Source organism: Notolabrus celidotus, chromosome 7 (assembly GCF_009762535.1).
Source record: "Notolabrus celidotus isolate fNotCel1 chromosome 7, fNotCel1.pri, whole genome shotgun sequence".
NCBI lineage: Eukaryota > Metazoa > Chordata > Actinopteri > Labriformes > Labridae > Notolabrus > Notolabrus celidotus.
The window spans coordinates 10,551,904-10,577,674 of NC_048278.1; the positions used below are offsets into that span (position 1 = coordinate 10,551,904).

Below are 25,771 nucleotides of genomic sequence, written 5' to 3' on the forward strand. Positions count from 1 at the left end.
AAGCAGGGCAGCCAGGAGTGAGGGGAGCCTGGAGGGCTGATGCTGCAGAAGCTGTCAGAGTTCTATTTTTGGGACACACACTGTGTGGTAGGTGTGGTACAAGTCCTGGTAATGAGGCTGCAGAGGGAGCTTACGCCTGCTGCGTGCATGTGTCCACTTACCATGTAAAAAAAGATGAAGATTTGTAAGCCTATTTGGTCAACCTGAGTGGTGCTTTCTCACACCACACGGTCTGTTGTGTAAGGGACAAACTTTTACAGACAGCTCACTAAATTCCACCACATTCAGTTATAATCACTAATCAGTTTGCATGCTAAGTTAGTTTGCAGCCATGAAATGTTTTGCATATGACATTACAAATCTCTACAAAAGCATCTGGAGTATGCTATGTGCTGTATTTTGGCAAGCACCATATCATAAGTCCAATTTTTTCCCACCTGTTGTGAGTCTATGTCTATTCAGGGACCACGCAGCTGTCCAAATCGGTGTCATTTGTACACAAAGACACGACTGAAACGACGTGTTTTGCCTCCCATCAGTGAGTGGTGAAAAGTTTAAACAAACCATAAAGCTGCTCTAACTCAAAGAGTTATTCTTTGCCTGTATCACACTGTTCTCCGGTACCTGAATGGATTATTCAGAGGAAATGGAAATGTGGTTCGGATTAAGTAGGCCATCCTATTCACAGCAGTGTTTCATCTGGGAAATCACCAATACTACCAAAACGTATAATGATGAGAAGCTTTGGCGGTCTCTGACTGTCTCTCACCGTCTGCTTCTCATTCCCCCTACACAGACCCTCTTTATTTCTTTCTCCATTCATGTGTGTGCTACCTGTCGACACCTTCTCCCTTTTCTCTTTCTCTCCCCCATGTCTCTCCACCTCCCTGTTCTCTCCCACTCGATGTGTGCGCTGTCTTTGCCTCTCCTCTGATCCCCCAGTCTTTTTAATACATATTTAATGCCGTAATGATTATATGCTATTCCATCTGCGCACATCCCTACTGTAGCGAGAAAAATCAATGGCTTTTCCTCTCCTAATGATGTCAGGAAACATCTTCCTCCATCCGTCTGCAGGAAAAAGGACCTTCTGGAGGCTCTAAACATTTAAATCGCACAGCAATCCTGAGGTCCTTTTCCCTGACACTCCTAACTGCCTTCCACAATACAGACAAAGACACAGAAAATCCTGGGGCCAATTCCTGCCGATGTTTTCCACAGCTGTCATTGCACTTGACTGAAATTCTCTGTGGCTATAAATGTGTCTGACTTTGCAGTATACAATCTTTCAGGTCAGTCATTAGCCAGGTAGGTGGCATCTGCCCCCACAGGCAAAAGACCAGTGGTTATGTTCCTGAAACACATTTGTCTGCCTTTCAGGTCCAAAATGGGTTTGGACAAAGAGCCGGGCTTAATCCACCTTGAGACCAGCATCTCTGAAGGACGTGAGTAATTGAATTCCAAGTTCAGCTCTCCATCTTCTCATGTCTTTGTACTGTATTGTGAGCATTCTGTTAAAGTACAGAGGGATTGGGAGTTGTGTGGACAATCCTGCGGGGGGTAATACAATTGGACAGTGGAAATGGCCGAATCTGGGGAACACACAATGACAATGGAGAGAAAAGTAATGCATACATTAGAATGCTTTTAAAAGCAAGTGATTTAGCTCAGATGCTCTGTCGTAAGTCGTATTACTCATCCTCCTGAATGACAATGTGTGCTGGGATATTGTTGGTTGATATATTGTATTTGACTTAATAGGCCTTTTAAGTCTGATATCGAAAACCAAAAAAAAAAAAGAAGAAAATTCAATTCTGTAAACAAACAAACAGCAATGTTATGTCCTCTGATTATTTGATCAGACTTAATTAAAGGTACAGTTTGTAGAAATGGAAATATTCTGCAATATTGAGCAGTCAGATTCTAGGTTGAAACCCAACCTTGCTCAACCCTCCCCTCGATGAAGCAATGGTGGTCTTTAAGGACAATAACCTCCTATGATTCATGATGGAGGATCCTCCATCTGTCAAGTTTTTTCCCACAAAAATGTCGACCAATGGAAAATATTTTGAGCACAACAACCACACTTCTACTTCTTCATCTTCCCACCAGTTGACAGCCACTCACTGACTTGTATGTCACTACTGTGTTCATTCTGTGCTACTGTAGAAACATGGAGGTTTGAACTCTGTTGACAGAGATCTGGTCTACAGGTAGATATAAAAGGCTCATTCTTAGTTAACAAAAACAAAATTATTCTTATATTCAGGCAATTATACACTAATCTAAACATACTTATGAACACTATTATCAATTTCTAACAAAACATTTCTGCCAAATGCTGCTAAATAGTACCTTTACTGATGGACTTGAGAGCTTAACAAGTTCACCAAAAGAAAAAAAAAAAATTTACGGGAATATCTTCATTGGTTGGACAAAGTGCAGCATTAAAATCTTGCAAATACTGATCACACAAATGAACACCACAACCCCCAATGTGCCACTATTATAATACATATTGTAGCATATGTATTGTATTATAGGCGCCTACATGCATTTGATTAACTTTAACGTAACTTGTCAGTCATGAACATAATCAGCCCCCCTCCAGTCTTCCTCGTCTTGTTTTTCCTGATTGCTTCAGGTAAAATTAACACAAAAAGTTCCAACAGATCATCAACACAGTAAAAAAAAAAATGATAAAGGCACAGCATCTACAGTATGAGTGACACAACATTAGGCTTTGATGATTTAATTCTGCTATATTTATCACAGATTAAATCAACTGCCTCTTTGGTTGAACCTCTATTTCTACAAATACTAAAGCTATTTTCATGTTTTTTTATGAAATCAAAGTACTGGCTCAAGCTGCAGTCCCTGCCTTTACAACTGTGATCAAACTGTGTCATTGTTATGTTTAAGAGCTATGATGTGGGCCGTTATCTCATCAGAGATTAACAGTGGCACTTGGCGTGTATCCTGTGGTGAAATCACGATAAAGGCTTTTCAATCAACATTATATTTTCCTGCAGTTTTTTTGTCTTAATTGCAGAAGCAGTCTCTTTTTTTATTGCCATCTCTTTATATTTATTTATCATTATTTCAGTCTGACTGAGATAAACTGCCAGTGATTGTCCATTTTATATGAGGAAGATGCATCAAATGATGATCAATGCCTCCTTTTATGTGATCACACGTCGTCTGAAGCTTGAGTCAACAGAGAAGGAACCACTTGGAGCTTGAGGCTTTGTCAAGCCAGCTTGCTCAAAGAAAGCCTGGGTGTGTTGAGCTTGCTGTGTACCCCTCAGGAGCCTAAACTTAACCAAATGTGACCCACAACCAAATACTGTAGCACAACAAGAAACCACGACCACATAACACAACAGCATAATAACAATACAACCACCAATCACACACCAACATGGCCGCACAAAACAGTGCTTCAACAACCACCAATCCAATAAACAAAAAAGAAAGAATTCAACAAAAAGACTGTCAAAAAAAATGCATTCATTTAAATAAATATACCACTAAATAAAATGCCTAAAAGTAATCTATACAGTAGAAGTGCCTTCTATTGTTCTACCTGCCTATATAAATCACAGATAATTCAAATGATGACAGCAGGTGTGTAAGCATATTCAAAACTTAATCCACAATCGTGATCCATCTCCCCCTGCAAACACACACAGTTCCAGATAAATATTTTAAAGTATGTATTCTCTGAAGATGAATGGACTGAAGTGTGATCTCTTGTTTTTCCTTCTTCCTTTGATTTAAAAGCTTTTAAGTGGTGCCAGAGTCATTCAGAAACACAATATTTTTTGTTCATTTAAACATGCTATGCCAGTATTATAGAGCCTACTTCATGTGTTGTAGAAACTGAATTGCCAGAGAAAAATGTTACTTTTGTCTCTGATAGTGAAGACAGAGGTATACAGAGGCAAGCTGCAGGGAGTAGAGGTGCAGGTGTCTGAAGGGAATCAAGGAGATCACAGATAAATAGTTCATAATTTAACAAATAAGGCAAAAAATACAGTGCAATTAAAACAGGCAATACAATTTGATTTATAAAGCGCTCATCGCAAAGCCTATAAATAATTAGAAAGTAGGTTTTACTCGCTTGACAGCCCCAACCACACAACTAAATACTGAAGTACAACCACACACACCGGGAAGAATTCTGCCTCTTTGCATTCAGGTGTTCCTTTTTTTATTCTGTCTCTCTTGAGCCATATAAGGAATCTAAGTGTCACAAAAATACTACATGATGTAAAATACATTATGTTTGCAACGGACAACAACTATTGTTTTCATCTCTATCCAAAAAGCCTTCAAAGTATCAATGCCATCGCTCACTGTGGCCAACACAATAGGAAAGCCAATAATACAAACACACATAGCAAACATCAGTAGTGTCAGACGTTACAGTCACACAGCCAGAGACTATCACTATTGATCATGTGTACGTGGAGGAAGCCGACACATATTTGGCAGGAGCTAACATGTGGAGACAGGCTCCCTCCTGGCGCTGCGATTGAAGGCAAAGAAAGCAATTGGCCTTTCTGGTCATCTGTCTTCCCCTCCGTCCAGCCCCTCCCTCACCCGGCTCGCTTTATTGACACGAGTAATGTAGGAAGCCAGAAGAGGCCGCTTGGCTCAGGGTGAAGGCTGCCTTTCTTCATCGGCTAACACCGTTGCTGATGCCATTCTTGACGTGTGTGTATCTCTGTCTCTGTGTCTTTGTTTGTGTGTGTGTGTGTGTGTGTGTGTGTGTGTGTGTGTGTGTGTGTGTGTGTGTGTGTGTGTGTGTGGGAGCAGAGGCGCTGTATGTCACCTGCAAGCTGCAGAACTGCACAGATGCCAACAAGGGCAAACCATTCCCCGGCTACATTGACCCCAATTCTCTGGTGGTGCAAGATGAGTATGTGTTTGTCCAGGTAGGTAATTGTCCAGTTTGCTCAGTGAAAAGCATTATAGCAGTGTGTGAGGCACAAACTGTGAGGATTTTATAAGAAATATTTCAAGGTCACTCTGAGAGAAAGGGGCTATTAGTGCAGCTTTCAAGGCCTCTGTGCTGCTGAAAAATGTTTTATCTGTTTTGTATGTGTCTCCAAAATGTTTTTCACTCAACCGTATTATCACCTTAAGGTGTCAACGGCGGGGCGGCCAATCTACTACGTGTCTGCTAAAAGAGATGTCTTTACACCCATGAAGCTGCCCAAGTACACCCTGCCCAAGGTAACAGGAACACCACTTGATAAGAACATCAACATGAACAGACTCTATCGTTCTTGAGGACTAAAGAAGTCCGTTTATCCTTAGTAATAGGGACATAATTACTGGCCAGGTACAAAGTATGTTGCATATTTCAAATGTAGCTTTTCGAGCTGTATTGCCATTGAAGGTTTCTGCATTCAGATGCAGGCTATTTGCTTTAAGCTCTTTTTGATATGCTGAATAAAGTTGCAGCAGAACGCCCATTCATGCCTGGCTCTGCATGACACCCTCTTTGTTATTTATGGGCAAATCAAGGCCAAAAGTAACTCTCACAGTGATTCCTGAATTGTTATTCCGTGTCGCTCTGTGTGCGAACGGCCTCGCTTGTCACGTCCCCATTGACAATTAAACATGTTTTATTCAATCAAGCCCCGGGCGCCCTGGTTGCTGTCAGCTCACTGCAAGGTGTTACTGGCACAGTCAGAGGTAGATGAAGCACACAAGTGAACAGCATGGCCTCAGCTGCATAATCTCTGCCCAATAAGCTTGACATAGCGTCAATGATTGTAGTATCCTCTTAGTTTAAATACCTGAATACAGAATTTCAAGTGTCACTGATTAACAAATATGATTAAAGTCAGCAGGAGTGTAAAAACAGTCTAAAAAGTTAACATATTTCTATTGGGTACATAAGAGGGAATGATAAGGAGCTAATCAAAACATTTAAAAAATGTCAAATACTTAGAATAAACAAATCGTAATGCAATTCTTCAACAAGGTAAATGAAGAACATACTTGTCTTTATCAGAATAACAACTGGTCATAATTACAAGATATGGTAATGGTGTTAAATACAGCACTTTTCTAAGTTTGCTGTATGGCTGCCACAATTACAAATTAAAATTCTGACCAGATTTGTAAATATTTTTCTACTAAGTAAAATTTGATTTTGGAACAATTTACTTTTCTTATTGATAAGAGCATTTATAGTCCTTTTTAAAGAAAATCTTTCTTAATTTATTTATTTATTTATCAGGGTTTGACATGAAATATTGACAGAGTCATTTGTCTCCTTGCAAGTATATGGGATGTTATTCTATGTGTAGCCTGCAGAGATACAGGTCTCCTATGTAGTGTGGTTAACCAGTTATCATGGCTATTCTAACGCTGGCCCTTGCACAGTGATTGTAGAAAGTGACGTAATTTATGTCTGAGCGAGAAAAACTTTTACTAAGGTTACAAGAAGACACTTCTTAGTTTGTAACTTTTTAAATGTGCATATTCCAACCCTTTGAGTCAGGTGTGCTGTAGCGATTGTTGGAAAAAGCTTTAGGAATTTGGCCTTTTGAAGCTTCAAACTCGACAAACACAATGACATCTTGTAACTTTAAAAACTTTTAGCAGACCTTGTAGTGACTGAAGCATCACTACACCCTGCTCATATTCACAGTCTTGGTCCAATATTTCAGAAGTATAAGTCTAAGAAGCCTTAGATATGAAAAAACACCTGCATCATTTTATTCCATATACTGCATTTAATATTGATACCTAAGTGCATTATGGTTCTATTGCAAAACCTTGCGTCATCAAAAGGTCATAATATTTAGAATTTTATGCAGAGATAAAACATTGATGAATCTTTCTTGGCATAGATGTATGAGTGCTTTTCGGGGCTCAAGTTTAAGCTTCCTGATTGATATTTATGTGGCGGCTCATAGTCATGACTATGTGAATGAGCACAGTCATCCCTCAAGACTGATACGCCTGTTCATTAAATTAGATAATTACCTTTATTACATAATTACTTGGTGTGGATTTAATGATTTTGTCTTTACAGTGTGCATTGCTACATTTCTTGGTAAAGTTCCACCCTCCTTATCTCACAAGTGTGCCAATCACACAGTTAAACTGTAAAACTTTTAGAACTTTCCAGTTTCCAGTGAAACGCTGTTGATGTTCAAAGCTTCTGACTTTACCAGTCACGTGACTTTTCCTGTCCTATACAAGTTGCCACTTTATATTGAAGCAGTGTGGTTCACTGTGTAAAGTGGGCTTTCCAGCTTCATTACATCTACCTGTAGTGTGCAGGAAATTGTGTATGATAATCTTCAGTCCAGTTCTTGAGTCATGCGTGCATGATTTAATCATCATATTCTCAAACTGTCACCAAACTGTGGTAACATTACAGAGTTATTGTAATGTGTGTATCACTCTCATCCCTTGATGTTAACTTTGCCTCTCTGCCAGGACCTGCATGTGATCAGTACAGATGAAAACCGGGTGGTTGCAGCAGTGCAGGAGTGGAACCAGAACGAAACCTACAACCTGTATGTGTCTGACACATCGGGGGTCTACTACACCCTGGCTCTGGAGAATGTGGTTAGCAGCATGGGTCCAGAAGGCAACGTCATGGTTGATCTCTACGAGGTAAATAAGTCACAAGAGTAAAAAGAGTGGTAGTATGATCATCTCTGCGTCACGCAGGAAAGTTAAGGCTTCTTAGTTTCTGATTTTAATGATGCACATAAAGTCTATCATCCCCCCGTCCTTCAAGCCTGCAATATTCATTTCAGCCAATTTCTTTATTTTGAACAGTATCAAATAAAGCCCCCCTTGATGAGTGCCCAGCCAGCAACTTTATTATGAACACTGATCAATATTTCAGAGCTAGGAGGCAGAGATGATGGAACATACTTGTTTTGTCATTTTGGAAAGGAACCCAGCTGCTGTAGGCCTACAGTCTTCAGAGCACATTGTGTGAATACGAAGCAGCTTCAAAGCGCTGACATCAACAAAAGCGAGAGGGGGATTGTGCCAGGGATATAGATTTTTGGGGAGGCTAAGATTATTTCTTTTTTTCTTTTTTTTTTTTTTTGATGTCTAACTGCAGATATTAGTGCACAAAATGCTCCTAATCCAAAAAGAAACAAGAAGTGCGTTTCAAGCTAATAGCGAGCCTCTGGAATTTGATGCTTTAATTTCTAAAGATATATCAGCACCAAAGAGAGAATACAACTTTATCTCTAAATCAAATAATTCAGCTGGTGATGATGCTGCTCATGTCTTACCATGGCCTCAGCAATAGAATCAAATCCACTGTCTTGATTGGGGTCGCCACCCAAAACGTCGGATATGCTAAATCTCTTCTCCTAGGGAGATTGAAGTATCCCTGAATTACTAAAGTGGAGCTCCATTGCCTGATGCAACTGTCACTGACTCATGAGCTATCCCTTTGGGCCTTCAGCAAGGAGTCAGATTCATTTAAGACACACATTGATTACCCAAAAGTCCCACAGGCAGTCGATCATTCCCCACTCTGTGTTTGTTGCTGTATTCTGAATGCAGAAGAGGTTAGCGTGTGTGGCTGCGTCAGGGCATGTGATTTACTTTGCAGTGTGCAATCACTCTCTGCAGGGTGACTTGAAGATATGGAGATGCTGTGTATCTTGACATGTAAAGCCAGCCTCTGATTTCATCAGTTCTTTTCTAATTTCCCAGGTAGCAGGAATAAAGGGGATGTTCCTTGCCAACAAAAGGACGGACAACCAAGTAAAGACGCACATTACCTTCAACAGAGGCAGAGACTGGAGGTTACTGCAGGCCCCGAGCAAAGACCTGAGGGGCAACAATGTTCACTGCGTGTTGGTGAGTGTCTGGGTTTCTGTGAGTGTGTTGCGCTCATACGTGTTTTTATATTTGTGTGCTTCCATCAAAGAGAGGCCTTGACAGGAGTTGACTGATCCCAGCAGCAACAAGAGGCCGCGCTCGGAAAGAGCAGCGCCCGTCAAAGCTGAGTGCTCTGAGGCTGCTGAGCTGAAAGGTCAGCCATTTTGATTCAGTCCAATAAGCCGACCCCCCATTTAAGAAACACAGAGAGAAAGAGGTGTCAGACAGAGAAGCAGACCATTCTTTTTTCATCTTTCTTTCCTCCTGAAAGCATCTGAAAGCTGAGTGCTTCTCATAGTTGAGTTGTGTTTTCGCTCGTACACCAAAGTTAGGAGAAATAAAGCAAAGAATCAAAGAGCGTGACTGTTTAACACTGGAGGGGATCCACGAAGAACGGACTTTGGCTGCTCATTGCACCGACGCCCGAGCAGCAATTGTTCCTGCTATCTACTCAGTCTCCACATCCAATTCACATTACATATTACGCTTATGATATTCAACCTCAAACACAGGCATACAATTCTGCAGCTCTGTGCAAAGAAGTGTGGAAAAGCTCTGTGCAGCTCGCCCTTGTTTCGGGTCTGACTGTTGAGATGAGCCTGAGTACCTCATCTCTCCTGTGCTGAGCTGCACCCTGCGCTCTCATCCTGCTGGAGTTCAAATCTGTCTACATATAAGTGATGATGAGCTGAGCGGGGAGTGGATACTTCTACAAGTTTTGGAGTCCAGTCCTGACAGATGTGATATAAATTTCACTATTCATAGCAAAGCTCTTTCCCTGCTTGAGTGAGCCAGCAAGAACAGCTTGTTCCAATGGTCAGAAATCAGTGTGTACGGGCAGAGGTTGAGCCTCAGACTGATTTAACCCCTCAATATGATAATACATGGATTATAAATGGGATTTCAGCAGGCTGTATGTACAGATGTATCATGTTTTGATCATTCAGACGTGAACTTGTTTGTTATGATCACTGAAAAGCTCATGTGTGACATCCCATATAGGAACTGCAGACACTTACCACTTACACGATAAGAGTTTCAACCTTACTCAAAATGGCTGTTAGCACCAGTGCCTGAGAATGAGATGTTTTTGGCATTCAGGTGTATTTGCAAAGAAAGGGGCTACTTTTATACTAGGTACTTTTATTACTTGCTTCAAACATTCTAGCAAAAAAACTGTGGTAGTTCTATCTATACAAAGACTCACATCTGTCCTACCCTTGTATTGTTCTTTGAATGATGATGTCATGAAATGTCCTTATCTGCGGTGTAAAACCAACCACATGCAGGCAGCTGTAAAGTTGCCATGAGAGATTATTTTTTACATAATTATGTTTATACCTAAGTTATTCTAAATGTAAAGCTATAAGACCTGGAGCGTTTCATATTTTAGTAATAGGAACTAAGGCTTTACCCTAATATATACACGTACAATGTTATTACAATTTATAAAATGTGCGTTTAGAGTGATGACAACTTTCTTACTGTACGCCTCTGCTGTTGATTTTGAGTGGTCATTGTGAACATTCCAGTTAATAAATGTAAGTCAATAACACTGTTTGCGATGACATTTATTAGTTATGATCATAATGTAGGCACAGACGAACAAGCAGTAGTAAAAGAAGAGGGGGATTTGAGTGGGAAAGAGTGCGATCATACTACAATCAGATCTCACTGTGGACTCTGGTGGCTCATGTTGATAACAGGTGTATGTGGAAGTGGTCAAACACTTTCTGATTGCAATCTGATCACATAATTGTAATACCAGGTATAAGAGGGGTCTACTACATCATCAAGCTGGATGTCCCCCCACTTTAAAACTAATTCTGGCGCCACTGGTGGGTAGTAGTGGGCAGTTGGAATCTAGCAGTGGGAAGTTGTTCTTTGTTTCTTAAATTATTCTTTGAAAAATACATGAGGCGGTTTGTTAGGACATATTGTGGTTATTTATTTTTTACTTTTTGTGTTACAGATTGATAATTGGGTAAATTGGCTTTAAGTCTGTCAGGATTTTAAATTGTTTTTTGTATTCTAAATGGTAAACAGACTGCACTACTATGGCACCTTTGCAGTCATCCAAGCTGTCAAAATGCTTTTTACATTACTTGTCAACCTGGTAATGTAGAACAATGGAAGGCCCTCATTTTAGCTAATGATTCACACACATTCACAAATTGTATGCATGCTTTGCCTTTGGGAATTTGGTAGTTAGATGTTCAGTATGTCAACCAGGGGTGCATCTCAAAGCTCTAAACGTAGTTTCCTCGCATCGTGTCCAATCGATGAGAGGTATTTTATAAGGGGCTGTCTGTCAAAGAAAAGACTTCCGCAAAGTCTGCTCTCGTGTTTCCTCGATTATCCCTCCTCCGATCAGTCTCCTCGCTCCTTGCTCCTCGCTCCTCGCTCCTCGCTCCTCGCTCCTCGCTCCTTGCTCCTCTCTCCTCCAGCAGCATTTAGAGCTTTGGAACGCAAGTTAAAAAGGCGCGTCAGTAACTACTTCCGGATCGGGTGAGGAGCGAGGAGACTGCAGTTTAGAGCTTTGAGATGCACCCCAGTATTCAATTCAATTCAATTCAATTTTGCTTTATTGGCATGAACAAAGGCATGTTATTGCCAAAGCACATACATTCATACACATACATTACAAATATATTCATAACATGTTATATTCATTACACATTATAGTCATTACATATTATATTTATAACATATTATATTCATTACATATATAGAGTATACAGTATCACCTTAAGGGTGATTCCACCTCTAGACAGAAAGATGAAGAATAGTGAGCACCACACTTTACTCTAAGTCACAGAAGCCCCTTTTTATTTTACCTATTATGACAATTTTCACACCTTAATCAACTTATATGACTTATTGACTGATCTTACCTCTTAACTTTGTTGATACAGATTCTGGATATGAGACAATGGACAACAAAGAACTCTATATTATTCAGCAAAATACCACAGTATGCACTGAAAGACAACAAGGGTACTACTACAGAATACAGATGTGCTGCTTGTCAGTTAAGCCCACTCAGTCCCCTTCCCTAATGTGTGTATGAGTGCAGAAGTAATCAGACTAAGATGATAGTGTATATGTCATAGTTTTAGTCACTGTTGCATCCTCCTTAGTGCCTCTTCTGCAAAGCACATTAGCAGATTTTCTCTTAATGTGACTTAGCAATTCTGCGGCGTGCTTCGCCTTCTTTCCATATTATACAGTCATTTGTCAGGAAATGTCAGAGTTTTAATAAACCTCCAAACAGCCCGTCACAACATGGCATGCACCACTGGCATTTTGCTGGGTCGTAATGAGAATTGTGTCTGTAAAGGTTAACCCAATCAAAATTAATGGTGAGGCCAGCCATTAGGGAAATGCTGTTTGGGGTCAAACTTTGGATGGAGGTGCACCCAAGTCAAAGCAGCAGCTGCTTTATTCAGAAGTGTCTTTTGAACGTTTTTACTGACACTGTCAGCTCGATCGCTCTGATAATTGACTTTGTGATTTTTTTTATTTTTGCAGCCATACTGCTCATTACATCTCCATCTCCAAGTGTCTGCAAACCCCTACACATCTGGAAACATAGCCAGCAGGGACTCATCGCCTGGGATCATTGTCGCATCAGGTGGGTGAGAGAATCTCTGCTGAGTGGCATGTTGTTTACACATTCTCCTTCCTTTTGGAGCTCTGACAGGTTCCCTTTATAAAAAAGAGACACCCTGTTGATACATCCTCTCTGATGTTTTTCTAAGTCTATTCATGGTTATTAATGAGTTAAGCAGGTGTTCTCAGCAGTTGTTATTCTTTGTAAACACACTTTCATTTTTTTCTAAAAGTCGTCTGAGTCATTTCTTTATTGCCCTTCACAATCCTGAAGGATCTATTTGTTTGTTTGTTTTATTCCTCCAATAATAGACATGGTGAATTTTGTTTTTCTAACGCAGAGAGACAAAGACCACAATAGTCACTCACAGAGACAGAGCCGAAAGAAAATCTGCCTCTTTTACTTCAATGAAAATCTTGGCATGCTACATTTCAGTGTAATGTTTCCAGCATGGCACTGCAGCTCTTTAGACTTTGTTCTCTTATGCAACTTCCTTTCACTTTGTATTTTACCTCAGTTTGTTCCTGTGTCACCTCACCTTTGAACAGAGTTTAAATTACACAACAGAAGGCCAAAACACCAAATATTTATCTAATACAGCTCTCATGGTTTAGCCCTCAGAGCAGAATTGTTCTTACAAACCCAGGAGAGAGAGAGCACTGGGTCTCATTGACTCGGTGGGGAGAAAACAAAGAAATGGAAGGATATGAGTTCAGCTGCCCCCCAAGTGTATTCACACCTCGGTGATATTTACTCCCACATGAACCTGCCCTGTCAATAGCACATCGGCACATGCCTCAGGTGTCTGGAGAAGGCCAAGCTCACGCTTACTCTTGAGGTTTGACTGGAACAGTGAACTGATTTCATTTCATATCTGTTGTCATTTAACCTGGCTGAAATAAATAGAGAGGAAATAATTCAGCATTTGTTTTGTTTTTTGAATGCTTGTGAAAATAAAAGTTGGTCAGCGATACTTAGCTTATCGTGGCCGTTTGAAAATCCCAGCCTGCCATGTGAAAATTGAGTTCCTGTACATCTTTCTCTGGCACGTCTGGCCATCATTCCCATTCCCAGAACATTTTTAATCACAACCTCTACTGCTGAAATCCTTACCCTCACCCAGTTTGAAGACTTCTTTAAATCTATTTCTGGTTTCAGGTTTGACTGAATGGACTCACTTTGTTTGTGTAAAGTCGTTCTGTTGCAACATAATGCATCATGTTTAAACATTTTTTGAAAAAAAAAATTCTATGGTTTGAGTTTGGTGTTTAGGCTGTCACCATGTCGTCGTATTTGGAAAAGTGAGTGTTTATGCATTGCTAAACTGCTTACCTGGTAGAAATGTTACCATGGCAGTGACTTGATATTCACAGGTTTTCATGTCTCAAGCATACCCTACATTTTAGTGTAATTTAGTCCAAAGGGGACAATCATTTGCAACATCAAACTATTGTAATAAATGAAACAAGAAGTTAGGTTATGCTGGTCTACTTTCATATGGATAGATTTATCTTCCAACCAGTGGAGTTGCCCCCTGCTGGCCTTTTATAAAGCTTCACCACAGCATCAGAAGTGAAAACATCTTCCTTGTTTTGTATGCAGTCTTTGGCACACATTTAAATTCATTCCCATGTAATCTTCTATAGTAACTAATCATTATCCTCAATAAAATTAAAGCTCCTTTGAGGAACTTTCATTTTCTGTCAAATTTGACGCTCTCTGTGGACACGCCAGTACCTCAGTCCAAGTGGGTTAACTTGAGCATCTGGCCTACTTTCCAGGGTGCAACCTGTTCAGTTTGAGTTTGCCAAAGTCTCCTCGTAGATGTTTTTTTCACATATTGCACATGTTCATTTGTTTGTTTTTGTATTTGATGCCCAATTCCCAGGTGTGAAAATGGAGGTTAGATTAAGCTATAATTTCCAATGGTAACAATAAAATATAGTTTAAAGTTGCAAAGTCTATCACACCCTGGCATTACCTCTAAAGTTTTGGTTATAAGAATAAGTGTTGTCTTGCATAGCAATGTAACATCAAAGGTGAAGAGAGATGGGCACAAGTAGAATAAACTGAAAACAACAAACCAGCTCTGCCAAATGGACAATTAGAATGGACTTGGCAACCTTTTGCTCAACATTTCAACAACAGTCAGGAATTTAAGCCAAAACTACAAAAGCAAGAACTTTGTTGGAAGTTTTGGTTTTAAAAACCTTTGGCCAAGAAGGCCATCATCATCTCTCCTGACACTAAAGCAAAATCAGGGAAAAACTTGTATACACACTTCATAGCTCAAACTTCCTATTCTGTCTCTCCCTATGGCCTGTACTAAATCTGCTGAAATCTCCTTATGCTTACAATTGAAATGAGTCCAACTCTGAAAAACCGCCTTGGCCATCAGTGAAGGTGGGATACTCCAGGGGACAAGAGTCAATGTCACTACTTTTCAAAGTCGGTTGGAAAAGATGACATGCAGAGATATGAAATGAAAAAGCAGTACTTGGTCTTTTTAGACTTTGAAATGAAAGTTTGCATGACACTAATGTTCAATGACGTTGGGATGGCCACCAGATATACTGTATTTGTCAGGCGTAGACAGCCAGGGAGACAGACACAGCGACACTGGGGAAGCAATCAAACAGAGCTGTGTGTCTGGAATTAAAATGCATTTGGGTTGAATGTTTGTTGAAGATAAAGAGCTGCAATGTGGTTATTCATAAAACATCTTAAAGGGAGAGTTTACATTTCATTTTTGTTGTTCTATAAGGTACTTTAAAAACTGTTTAGCTCAGCTATAAACTGCAATGGATGGGGTTGTAAAACAACCTATTTTTTATTTAACTGCAAAAAGCTCCATCTAAAAAAGTCAGTTTCAGTTGAATAGGGTGCTGTATTTTCAATATGTACACCACTTTGCCTTAATATCATACAGCCTCTTTCTTTTGCAATAAGTGTTTTTAGCAGTGCAAGGTTCATGTTCCTGCACACACAGCTCATTGTGTATCAGATAAGCAGTTTGGGTCAGAGAGTGGCATGACAAGTACATCTGAATTCCAACTTTACCCTGTTCAATGATTGCAAACAAAAGTTTTAATTGCTTCTATGGCAGTACTCAAGCCCACTTCTCCATAACTACCATCATCACCATGAGCTGCATAACCATCACGACTGTAGGCGATTATTGACTAGTGCTTCATATCACCTCATTTAAAGAAATCCAACTGCTTTCTATGATTCATATCACCCTTGTAAGGTGAGAATATCTTAATTGTTCAAGCTGTCAGAATTAAGTCAATACGTAGATACTACAGAGCTAATCATGCCTTCTTTTGAGGGATAGAAAAGGGAACATTCATGCCTCTTAAACCCACAGAGTATGTTCCTGTTTTCTGTTTAACCAGTGAGTAGAAAATTACAGGCTAAATTAAAGAAATTACAGCAGTCTGCACTACATTAGGAACGCTCTTTTTGATATTGCCAGAACTGCAGTAAAAAATCTGGATTTATTGGTTAACTAAGGAGTATGGGCAAGAGTTGTACTGCACAGTAACAGTAGCTCTTATGGAGAAGTGTAATTATAGCCCCAGTCTGTAGCTGCAGGCTGTACCCCCCTGCTGAATCACCACTGCCAGTCTTAAAGGCTCTTTATACAATTCTGGATTTGTTTGATCTTGGACTGCATTATGCAATTACCCAGCTCAAGCACTCACACTGGTCTGTCTTCTAACTGTTCTGTAAAATGCTGTCTTTCTTCCAGGCTCCATTGGTTCAGAGTTGACCACCAGCAACGTCAGTGTATTCATCACCTCAGACGCCGGAAACACATGGAGACAGGTGAGAGCCCTTTTTATAGTCATCTCATCCCAGTGTTAAAGTTAAACTGACATTGCGTTCTTCTCACCTTTTTTGCAAATGTGGCTTTTTAACTACACTGACACTGGAGCTATGATACACATTTTAAAATGTTTCATCTCATGATTACACAGAGAGTTTGAAGTTTTCCATTTGCAACAGCTGACTAACACGAGACAGTCCATTCTGCTAGGAGACAAATTCTGCTGACTGAAAAGTGTCAGACATTGACCTGCAAACATTGGACTTCACTCACCATTCGGTCCTGAGAAGGAGTTTGTTCTCAAAACTCACTTATACAGGATTCTGTTTTTACAAAGGGTTTCTTTGTTTTCTTTTTAACTGGGATTTGTTCTTAGCAAAGAACAACATCTAAAAACACTCAAGAGCACTCTCACGCATATCTGACTGCTGATATATCAGAGCTGCATCATCAGGTGTTGTGTTTTCATACCTTTAGCACCTTTAGTACCTACGATGTTTATAATTAGATGATTTAAATGTAGGAAGCTTTTATTTGTATAACACAATGTTTGGTTCAAACTTCAAATGATTAAATTATGAATATTTACCAAGCCCTCAGGCAAGAATTTTAGAAATGATCAGTCAGAATCAGAATCAGCTTCATGGGCAAGGTAAATAGCCCTGTAAGCATCAAACATTGAATATTAAACTATTATGTACAAGCTTACCTAAGATAAAAGTATAGTCTGTGATTCAAATTATGTTGAAAAATAAACATTTTCTCACACTTATAATGAACTACCTTTACACGCGGCTATTCAATGAATATACTGTCACATGTCCAGTGCTGCAGCTTTTAGAATAAATGTACATAACTTTTTTTATTCTATTTGTATTAGTGACGTTCTACATCAACTACTGGCACTACTAGATATTATTAAACAAATCAACCTGTTTGACTTCCAGCACATATGTTTCAGAACAACAGAACTATGCTTTTATTTGTAGATTCCTGATGTGTCACTGCTTCTCTTTTCAGTCCTTTGTGATTGTGTGTGTGCACACTTCTAATCGGTAACATTGAGCATACACTTACAAGAACATGGCATTCATCAGCTTGAAAACACTTGTGAAAACAATTTGTGGTTTATGAACAGGTGGTGACATCCACCTTTGACTTCTCTGAGAAACTTAAAAACAAACTTTGGACAAATCTAAAGAAAATATTGGTGAATGAGGCTCGTTGTTGCTACACAGTGTCACCTTTAACATCAAGATAATATAGGAATAATTGCAAATTATTCCCTTTTAAATCAGTGAACATGTAATGGAAGGACTAAAGTTGAAGGTTATTGGATTTTTGTAAGTACAAAGGGGCCAATATTTTTCGATTTAGATTTTCTGTTGATGTTTATATTGATATATGTTCCCCTTCAACCACCTAATTGGAAAAACCATTATGTCTCTGCTGTAGTGAAGTGAACCTATTATGCGGCCTGCTCTTATTGTGTTGGCCCAGAAGTAGAGCCAACATCAACATTTAAAATGTGGACATGTGCTGAGCAAAGTAGGAAAAGTACTTAAATGGAGGTGCCATGTGTAATTTCATGTAACTTTTTGTTGAGGTGCGTACTCCACCCACTTTTTCAGAATGTGTTTTGCGTGGCATTGGATCATCTCTACGGTCAGCTGTTTGAATCATGAGAGAAAGCCTCAGTGTATCAGCAGATATTTGCATTTGGTACCACTGGGATTATGAAATTATAAAGCCTTTCTATCCTGATATTAATGATATTGTTATTGTCTTGCATCCTAAGAAAAACTCCATCTGGCTGTTGAGTTTGTGGAAGCAGGCCAGGCTCATAACTAACTGGATGCTATCCATGTAGGGGGGCGGGTAGTCAAAACTCACATACCTACATTTAAAGATGAAAGTGCTTATAATAAAAATGTTAAACACTGTCAGCTGCTTTAATGTAAGCCCAACAAATCAGCCAAGATTTGAAACTGAAACCAAAACATCGTCACGCACGCACGCACGCACGCACGCACGCACGCACGCACGCACGCACGCACGCACGCACGCACGCACACACACAAACACACAGAATAATGATCTTTCCAAAGGTTTTTTTCAATTCAATGTAATAATGGAGTTGAGATCATATATAGCTGCCTGTCAAACAGCTACAACATACCTACATGTCAATCAAATCAGCATTGCCTTTAAGTATTTAAAGGCGTAAGACTTTGTTTTTTTGCACTTCAGTGTTGGTTTTATTTTTCAACACATAAAGGTTGTTGCTTGATGTTAACAGATTGCGCAGATTATTATTAACAGCTCTAAAAATAATTTGGAATGCATCCAAACACAGCAGCAAGCTTCAACCTTGATTATGAAGCTAGATAAATACACATTTCATATTACATGGTATGGATACTCCAGTTTTTGTGAAATTTACAAGTGTCAATTAGCTCCTCTTTGGCTGAGATCAGCTTCCTCTGCAGCTCATGCAGCAAATATGTTATAGTATTATATTACTTACTCGCACCTGATAATTAATTTTTCCAACGATGAGCCAGATTTAATCACACCCACATGCCATATGCAGGACTATGAACCGACAGACCTGCCACCCTCTCGCTCAAAATATCTCCCACCCCCTTCTCCTCCTCCTCTTCATCCTCCATTTCTCTGATTTTATCATAAAGGCTTTTAATCCTTGTACACTAGGCAGCACTTTTAAGATCGATAATCAAATGAAATCTGAAGAGTGATTTGATTTGGTGCATACAGTGCACCCTTACCTCACTAGATCATAGCGTTTTTAATTTATGGGCCTTGTTTCTGACTCCACGAAGCAATGAAACATAATTATTCAGAGCTGATGTAGCAAGTTCTAACTGTGATGTATACTTTATGTGAGTGTGTGTGAATGTGTGTGTGTGGTGTATCATTACTTCGCACCTTTTAATGATGCAGTATGGGTGTGCAGACATGTGTTGGACATGTACATGGCTAATAAGCCACTGCAGAGTGAGCCTTCTTTGTTCTGTGTGTCCCTATAGATCTTCAATGAGGAGTATGCAGTGCTGTATCTCGACCAAGGAGGAGCCTTAGTCGCAATAAGACACACTCCGCTTCCCATCCGACACCTGTGGTGAGTCATTATGACAGAGACGCCATTTGTCACAGCGTGACTAATTCTCTCAGAGGAAGCTCCAGTCTTAAGTTAGTCAAACAAAGGCAAATGAGTTTGTCTCCAGACTGGAGGATGATATTGCTCTGGCTAGAAAAACCCACCAGCCATGGAGAAGTCTGCTTTGACAATTGTCATTCAATTTCACCTTTCTGTGTTTGAAGCAATAATGAGTTTGGCTCTACTGATCAGTGTTCAGTGAGCAGTGCACCTCAGCCCTGCGCAGAATATGAAATAAAGATGTTAGACAACTCTCAGGGTCATTAGCTTGTGCACACAATTGGGATGTGAGTGTCGCTGCCTTGTGTGACGACTGCATGTGTTCCCAGGTTGAGCTTTGATGAAGGGCGGCAGTGGAATAAGTACAGCTTCACCAACAGCCCTCTGTTTGTGGACGGGGTGCTGGGGGAGCCAGGGGAGGAGACACTCATCATGACGTGAGTGATTTGCCTACATGGAAATCTATCAATCATACTGGAAAATCAAAGTAACAACACATAGCCTATGTATGTGTGTGTATGCTCTCCTTTGTCATAACCCCAGTCACCACTTCTTTGCTTTTATATCTAAGCCTCCTTGATTCAGCATTCCTGATGCCTGACTGTTTCCCTTTTCATGAATAAAAAGATTTTTCTCAAGGTCTACCCAACATCAAAACTGGCTGTCTCCAGATTATGATCACAGGAGATCAATGCTTTAGCAGCTTGCGACAGCGTGACTGTCCATTTGAAGAACATGAAGGAAAAATGCTCAAAATGATCAAAAAATTTCTGAGAAAACAGACAAGAAACTTTGCTTTGGGAAAGTTTTAACAGCATTCACATTTAGGCAGAGCTGTGACTTTGATTCTGCGTGTCTTTAGAAACCAGATTTATGAAGACTTATTTTATGTTCTTTTACATTTATCATTAGAATGTCCCAGAGCTGCGTGCATGCATATGCTATGACACAGCCGTGCTCCTTATTGCAGCAGAGATTGTAGGACTCGGGGATGTGTTAGCAAAGGGTTTCCATAGCCATTACATCAATGTTTCATGACATCTGCCACGAATGACAGACTGACAGTCGGCTCAGTAGTCAGCTCTACAGGAGAGTGATAGGGCACAGCTGGAGAGACAGAGAGAGAGAGGGAGAGGAAAGTGCAATGGAGTAGTCTGAACAGAAGAAAAGAGAGTAGGAGGAGAAAGGGGGCAGGAGAAAGGGGGCAGCAGAAAGACGGCGCTGGAAGGTTTGCACTCAGAATAAGTTCTCTTGTATGCAGCCTCTCAGCTTGCAGGAGCACCATTAGTTTTCATAAGACCATCATGCACTGTTTTCTTATCAATTTGTACTCGTTTTTCCAGTAAGTGCCTGTCATGGTCGAGTGCCTCCAGGGCTAATTGACAGATTGATTGTGATAAATATGTTGTGGTATGAATGGTGAGGGGTCAGTGCAGAAAACATACCCTCTCAATTTAGCTGGAGATGGAATATTTATCTGGTTAGTCTCATAACCTTGGATTCTGTTTTGTTTTGACCATTGAGAAAATGTGGATATTCATTATGATTAAGTTTTTCAGAAGAAGAACCGGGTATTAGTTCAAACTTGCTCAACAAAACAAACCCTATACGTTTTCAGGACCCAGGACTGAACATCACACCCCATGTTTCATGTTGAAGGGAGATCTAAAACTAGTTATAGGTGGATGAGGAGATGAGCATGCACAAGGTTTTCTGTTTAATAAGTGTTTCTATTACATTATGTGTAGAAGTGCAGCTCTATAAAGAACTCCCAGGAGGAAGTGTTTAAAGGGTGTGGGGCACATTTACACTTTTTTGCTACTTTCTGTCTTCCCATGTGGTTGGTCAACATGTCATACAAGCAAGTATGTTTATTCCTTAACTCAAAGCTTCAAAAACCATTGAAGTTACAAAGTTTCCCCTTAAAGTTATTTCTAGATCAAGGGCCACATTCTCTCTCTTCCTGGGGCCATATTCACAAAGCTTCCCAGCAAAAAGAGTTGCTCCTAGTCAAGAATAACTCTTAGAATCACAACACTTTCTAAGAATTTCCTCTTAAAAGTTAAGACAAGGTCTTTGTAAAGATAAAAGTTATTCACAAAGCTTTGTTGCCCTTAAGAGAGCTCCTGAGGTGAAAAACTGTAAGGAGTAATGACGAGAACTTTTAAGGTTGGAGAGTTTCTCCAGCTGAGGAGAAAATGGCATGAAGACGTTGAGATACATTTAGTCAAATAAACCCCATTAGACTGGATTATGCACAACCATATTTGCAATCACATCTCAAAGCCAATGCATCAATGCAATATGACAGGAAATAAAAGTGACCCCAACATTTGGATGCAAATATGCAGCAGTTTACTCATTAATCTGTTTAACAGGTGAGCCTCATGTAAGGAAAACAAAAACATAGAGAGTGCAGTATAACGTCATCACAAAGCAACAAGCTGAACAAAACAAAACAATTAGATGGTTCATATTTAACGTCACACATCACACTGAAATCAATGCATTTGAAGAGAGACTTCACAGCTGACATATCTGTCTTCGTATATCTCTAACCATCTGAAGAGGGCTGAAAAGTGAGAGCAGTTTGCACTCCAGTTTATTGATTTTAGATGTAGATTGTTTTCAGGTTAAAAAAAGCATACATTGTTTGCCTGTCAAGGAATAGTAGGTGTATGTGTGGCAAACACTGCTTTAACTATCAGCATGTGAAGAGGCTATGTTACAGTGTGTGTTAATAATTATTTGTAGGCTTAATATATTTTGAAGTATGCCTTACAATTTATTCAAAAGCGATACGCTTCACATTAAAAAGCAACAAAACAAAATATAGTATCAGGTTCTTCCAGTTGGCCAATCAAAATCATCGTTCTTTGATGCTCTGTATTAATAAAATGACATTTTTTCCTCCTTTTTGGATCAACCAGTCTCAGCTTTTGAAAAAAAGTGTCGTATTGTGTCTGTCTGTCTGAGTTGCTCTGATACATTTTCTAAATAACTCTTAAAAAAAACCAATTTTTTCAGCTAAACTAGGAACTCTCTGAGAGGATTCTCAACAGTGCTCCTAATCAAATTCATTTAACCAAGAAAAGGCTTTTTCAAACACCTGGGCAATGGTGGGAATTTCTGTTGAAGAAGAACTGAACAACAAACATGTCTTTCAAAGTTTTATTACATCAGAAATGACTACCATTGCAAAGGGGTCAGAACAACACAGAACACAGGCTCTTCTGCAGGTCTGTGCTGACTGACAAATAGAAGCTGCTGATTATATCCTGTTTGGGGCTTCAAAAGCTCAGTGATTTCCAGAGAGTTCATCCCAAGTTTGCAGACAATTCCCCCTGTTTCTGTGGTGGTGCTAACCTTCCTTTGAATCAGAACAACCTGTGCTGCAGATATCCTGAACAAAAGCACACTTCATCTGATATCGAGGTTGTGATCCTAGCAAAGTAGCAAATACACAACATACATAGTTTCCCATCAAAGCAGTGAACAGCAGTGTCCCTTCATGTGTATATTTAGCTACCTTGGCTACTGTTGGCTAACATAGAGGTAGTTCAGGTTGTCATAAATGTTATATAGGCAAACCAAAAAATATATCTCCTCCTGAAAAATGGAGCAACGTCTGTGACTATAGTTCAGGCAGGCAACTCCAGCTGCAGTGGTTTCACACTTGGCATGTGTCATTCTCACGACCACCTGACAATCATATCGTCCTAATTTGGTAGTCTATTTCAGCTGGAGGATTGCCATCGCCTCTGCCCCCCCTGCACCAGCACTGCACTCAAACTTTCAGCCCCGCCATCACCCCAGTATCCACCTGCAGACTCTGACTCTGGGTTTTAAGATATTATCTCATCACTCCTCATATTTCTGCATGTAAAAATAAAACTGTGAGGAGTGATGAGGCCTGAGCTTGGACGCCAAACACAAACAATATGCAGCTGTTGCAATATCAAACCATTAGAACTTGAGTTGTCTCGCTGCAATGTGTTTTTTCACGACACTTAATTCTTATGTGGCTGTTTACTTACTCAGAGGAATGAAGTTGCAGTCCACACAGCTTCTGAAACTTTTCCTTTACTTCTCTCATCAGCTGCCGTGCACCAACCTTTGCTGTTAAAAGTGCATTTGCCATAGGTGTACTGAGTTATATATATACTATATATATTTCAGATAAAATGACATGACTTACTTTACATGGGTGCAAATAAGTGGATAATAAGTACACTTTTGAAATTAAGCCAGCACTAAGTGTGTACGTGCATGGGAATGAGTGAGGTGTGTGGGAACTATAGCTTTTCATGTTTATGGTATGAAAAGAACATGTCACTCAACGCAACAGTGCTACTCAGTGAAGGTCTGACAGATGTGTATGGCTCAAGGAGAGAAGGTGTTATATTATAAAGAGTTAGTTTTCATCACCTTTGGAGTTTGCGGAGTATAAAATGAAACAGAATATCACCATCCTGTTTCTTCAGCAATATCTTGGTATCTGAGGATAATCATCTGATGCATCCTTTGTGTGTAACAGGCTCTATTCTTGTGTCTATTTTCCAGGATATTTGGTCACGTCAGTCATCGCTCAGAGTGGCAGCTGGTGAAAATAGACTTCAGGTCCATCTTCAACAGGAGGTGTACAGAGGCTGATTATCAGACATGGCACCTTCACAACCAGGTACAAACATGTCAGCATCATCCCTGATTAGGAGAATATGACTTTCAATAAAATTACAGGTGAAAAGGTGATCATTAAAAATGTTAGAGATGTGCTGAAGGGACTAGTTTGCAAGTCATTCAAACAGAAAAACAATTCCGACTAGCTAAGTAATGGCAAGATAAAACTCTTTAACAGGGTTAGACACTCTGTCACAGAGTCTGTGGGTAAATGATGTCTGACAGTGGCTAATATTAGCAGAGCTAGCACCACCAGCATGAGGTCACCCTGGCAGGTGTTAACCAGACACAGCCTTTATACAACTTTAACTCCAGTTTTCAAATTGATATACGCTAATCTCACCGCACTACGATAAGCCATCAATCATGTGTGATTGCTTACAACAGGTAGGAGTCATCACCAACTGGAGCTACAGCTCTGGCTAGTTGCAAGTTAGTAACTTGTTTAACCCATTAATACATCTGGTGTCGACTGTCATTGGTGACAACATTTATTAATTCAGGCGACTAAAAATGCACATCCCAATCTATGTCTTGTAATAAAGGCTCAGTATGCAGTATTTGGTAGCATTTAGAAGAACAGACTTGGGAGGCTGCCGTCTTGTTTTTCCTGTAGCAGAGAATAGACAAACTTGTAACAAACTTGTCAATAACCATATACACGTTTTTTTTATTGAGTGAATGACTGCCAGAAATGCTCAGGTTGAAAGTCAAAGAAGGAGAGAGTGGTCATTGTTGTATGCAAAATAATTTGTATTGATAAGTAAAAACTTGACAAATGGAGGGTCATACTTATCATGCATCACAGCAGCTTCTTGTCCTCGAAGGCCACCATCACTTCTGGATTTTAGCCAATGAGATAGTATAGCAAGGAAGTGATTCAATCTTGAGTCTGACTGCAAGATATCGCTAAATATTCACATTTCTACACTCTGTACCTATGATGTAAATACCTAGTATTTATTTATATATTTTTTTGAATCGATGTATATAGGTTGCTTAGTACTACTCAATACTAAACTCCAAATGTTAAAAAGAGTGTATTCAAAAATAATCAACCTGGCAAAATGTCCCTTGAAACTTGTGTTGCTGTGTTTATCATCTTACATTTTTTCAAGAATAAGCAAAAATGCTATAGAAAGTAAAGTTCAGATTAGACGGTGTATTGATATGATCAGGGTAAAACATCCAGGTCAGGGACTGAAATGTGACTGAGAATGTCAATAACCATCAGCTAGAGTGGAGCCACCTTGGGTCAAGGGACCTGCCCCCAATGCAATAAAACTTTCAATGTATGTCTTCAAAAAGTGATTTTTACTGCAGCCTTTGGTATTCATTCTATCAACAATATACACAATAAAATGTATGGGATGTGTTATGCACACCACTTTTGATTTTCCTTGTTTTGGACAGCCTAGGGGCACTGAAGAGAGCATATAGAATTTCGGCAGTGAAATAAGATTGTACAAAGTAAATATAATGCTCAAGGTAACATAAAGGGGTGATATCAGGCTCAGCCTATTTATCTCCTGTCAGCACTCTCAGCTTATTGACACACCTTCATTCTGCTGCATAAACA

The 25,771-nt window shown here is 39.7% G+C and overlaps 1 protein-coding gene across 1 annotated transcript in view; it reads left to right on the plus strand.

Moving 5' to 3' along the window:
• The window catches only part of LOC117815956 (VPS10 domain-containing receptor SorCS1), a 148,348-nt gene that overhangs the window by 84,136 nt on the left and 38,441 nt on the right, over nt 1–25,771 (plus strand). Inside the window, 10 exon segments of the mRNA XM_034687979.1 lie at nt 1,381–1,445; nt 4,822–4,940; nt 5,152–5,241; nt 7,468–7,647; nt 8,719–8,865; nt 12,418–12,520; nt 16,254–16,330; nt 19,382–19,473; nt 19,842–19,949; nt 24,076–24,193. Coding sequence (XP_034543870.1) covers nt 1,381–1,445; nt 4,822–4,940; nt 5,152–5,241; nt 7,468–7,647; nt 8,719–8,865; nt 12,418–12,520; nt 16,254–16,330; nt 19,382–19,473; nt 19,842–19,949; nt 24,076–24,193 — 1,099 coding nt within the window.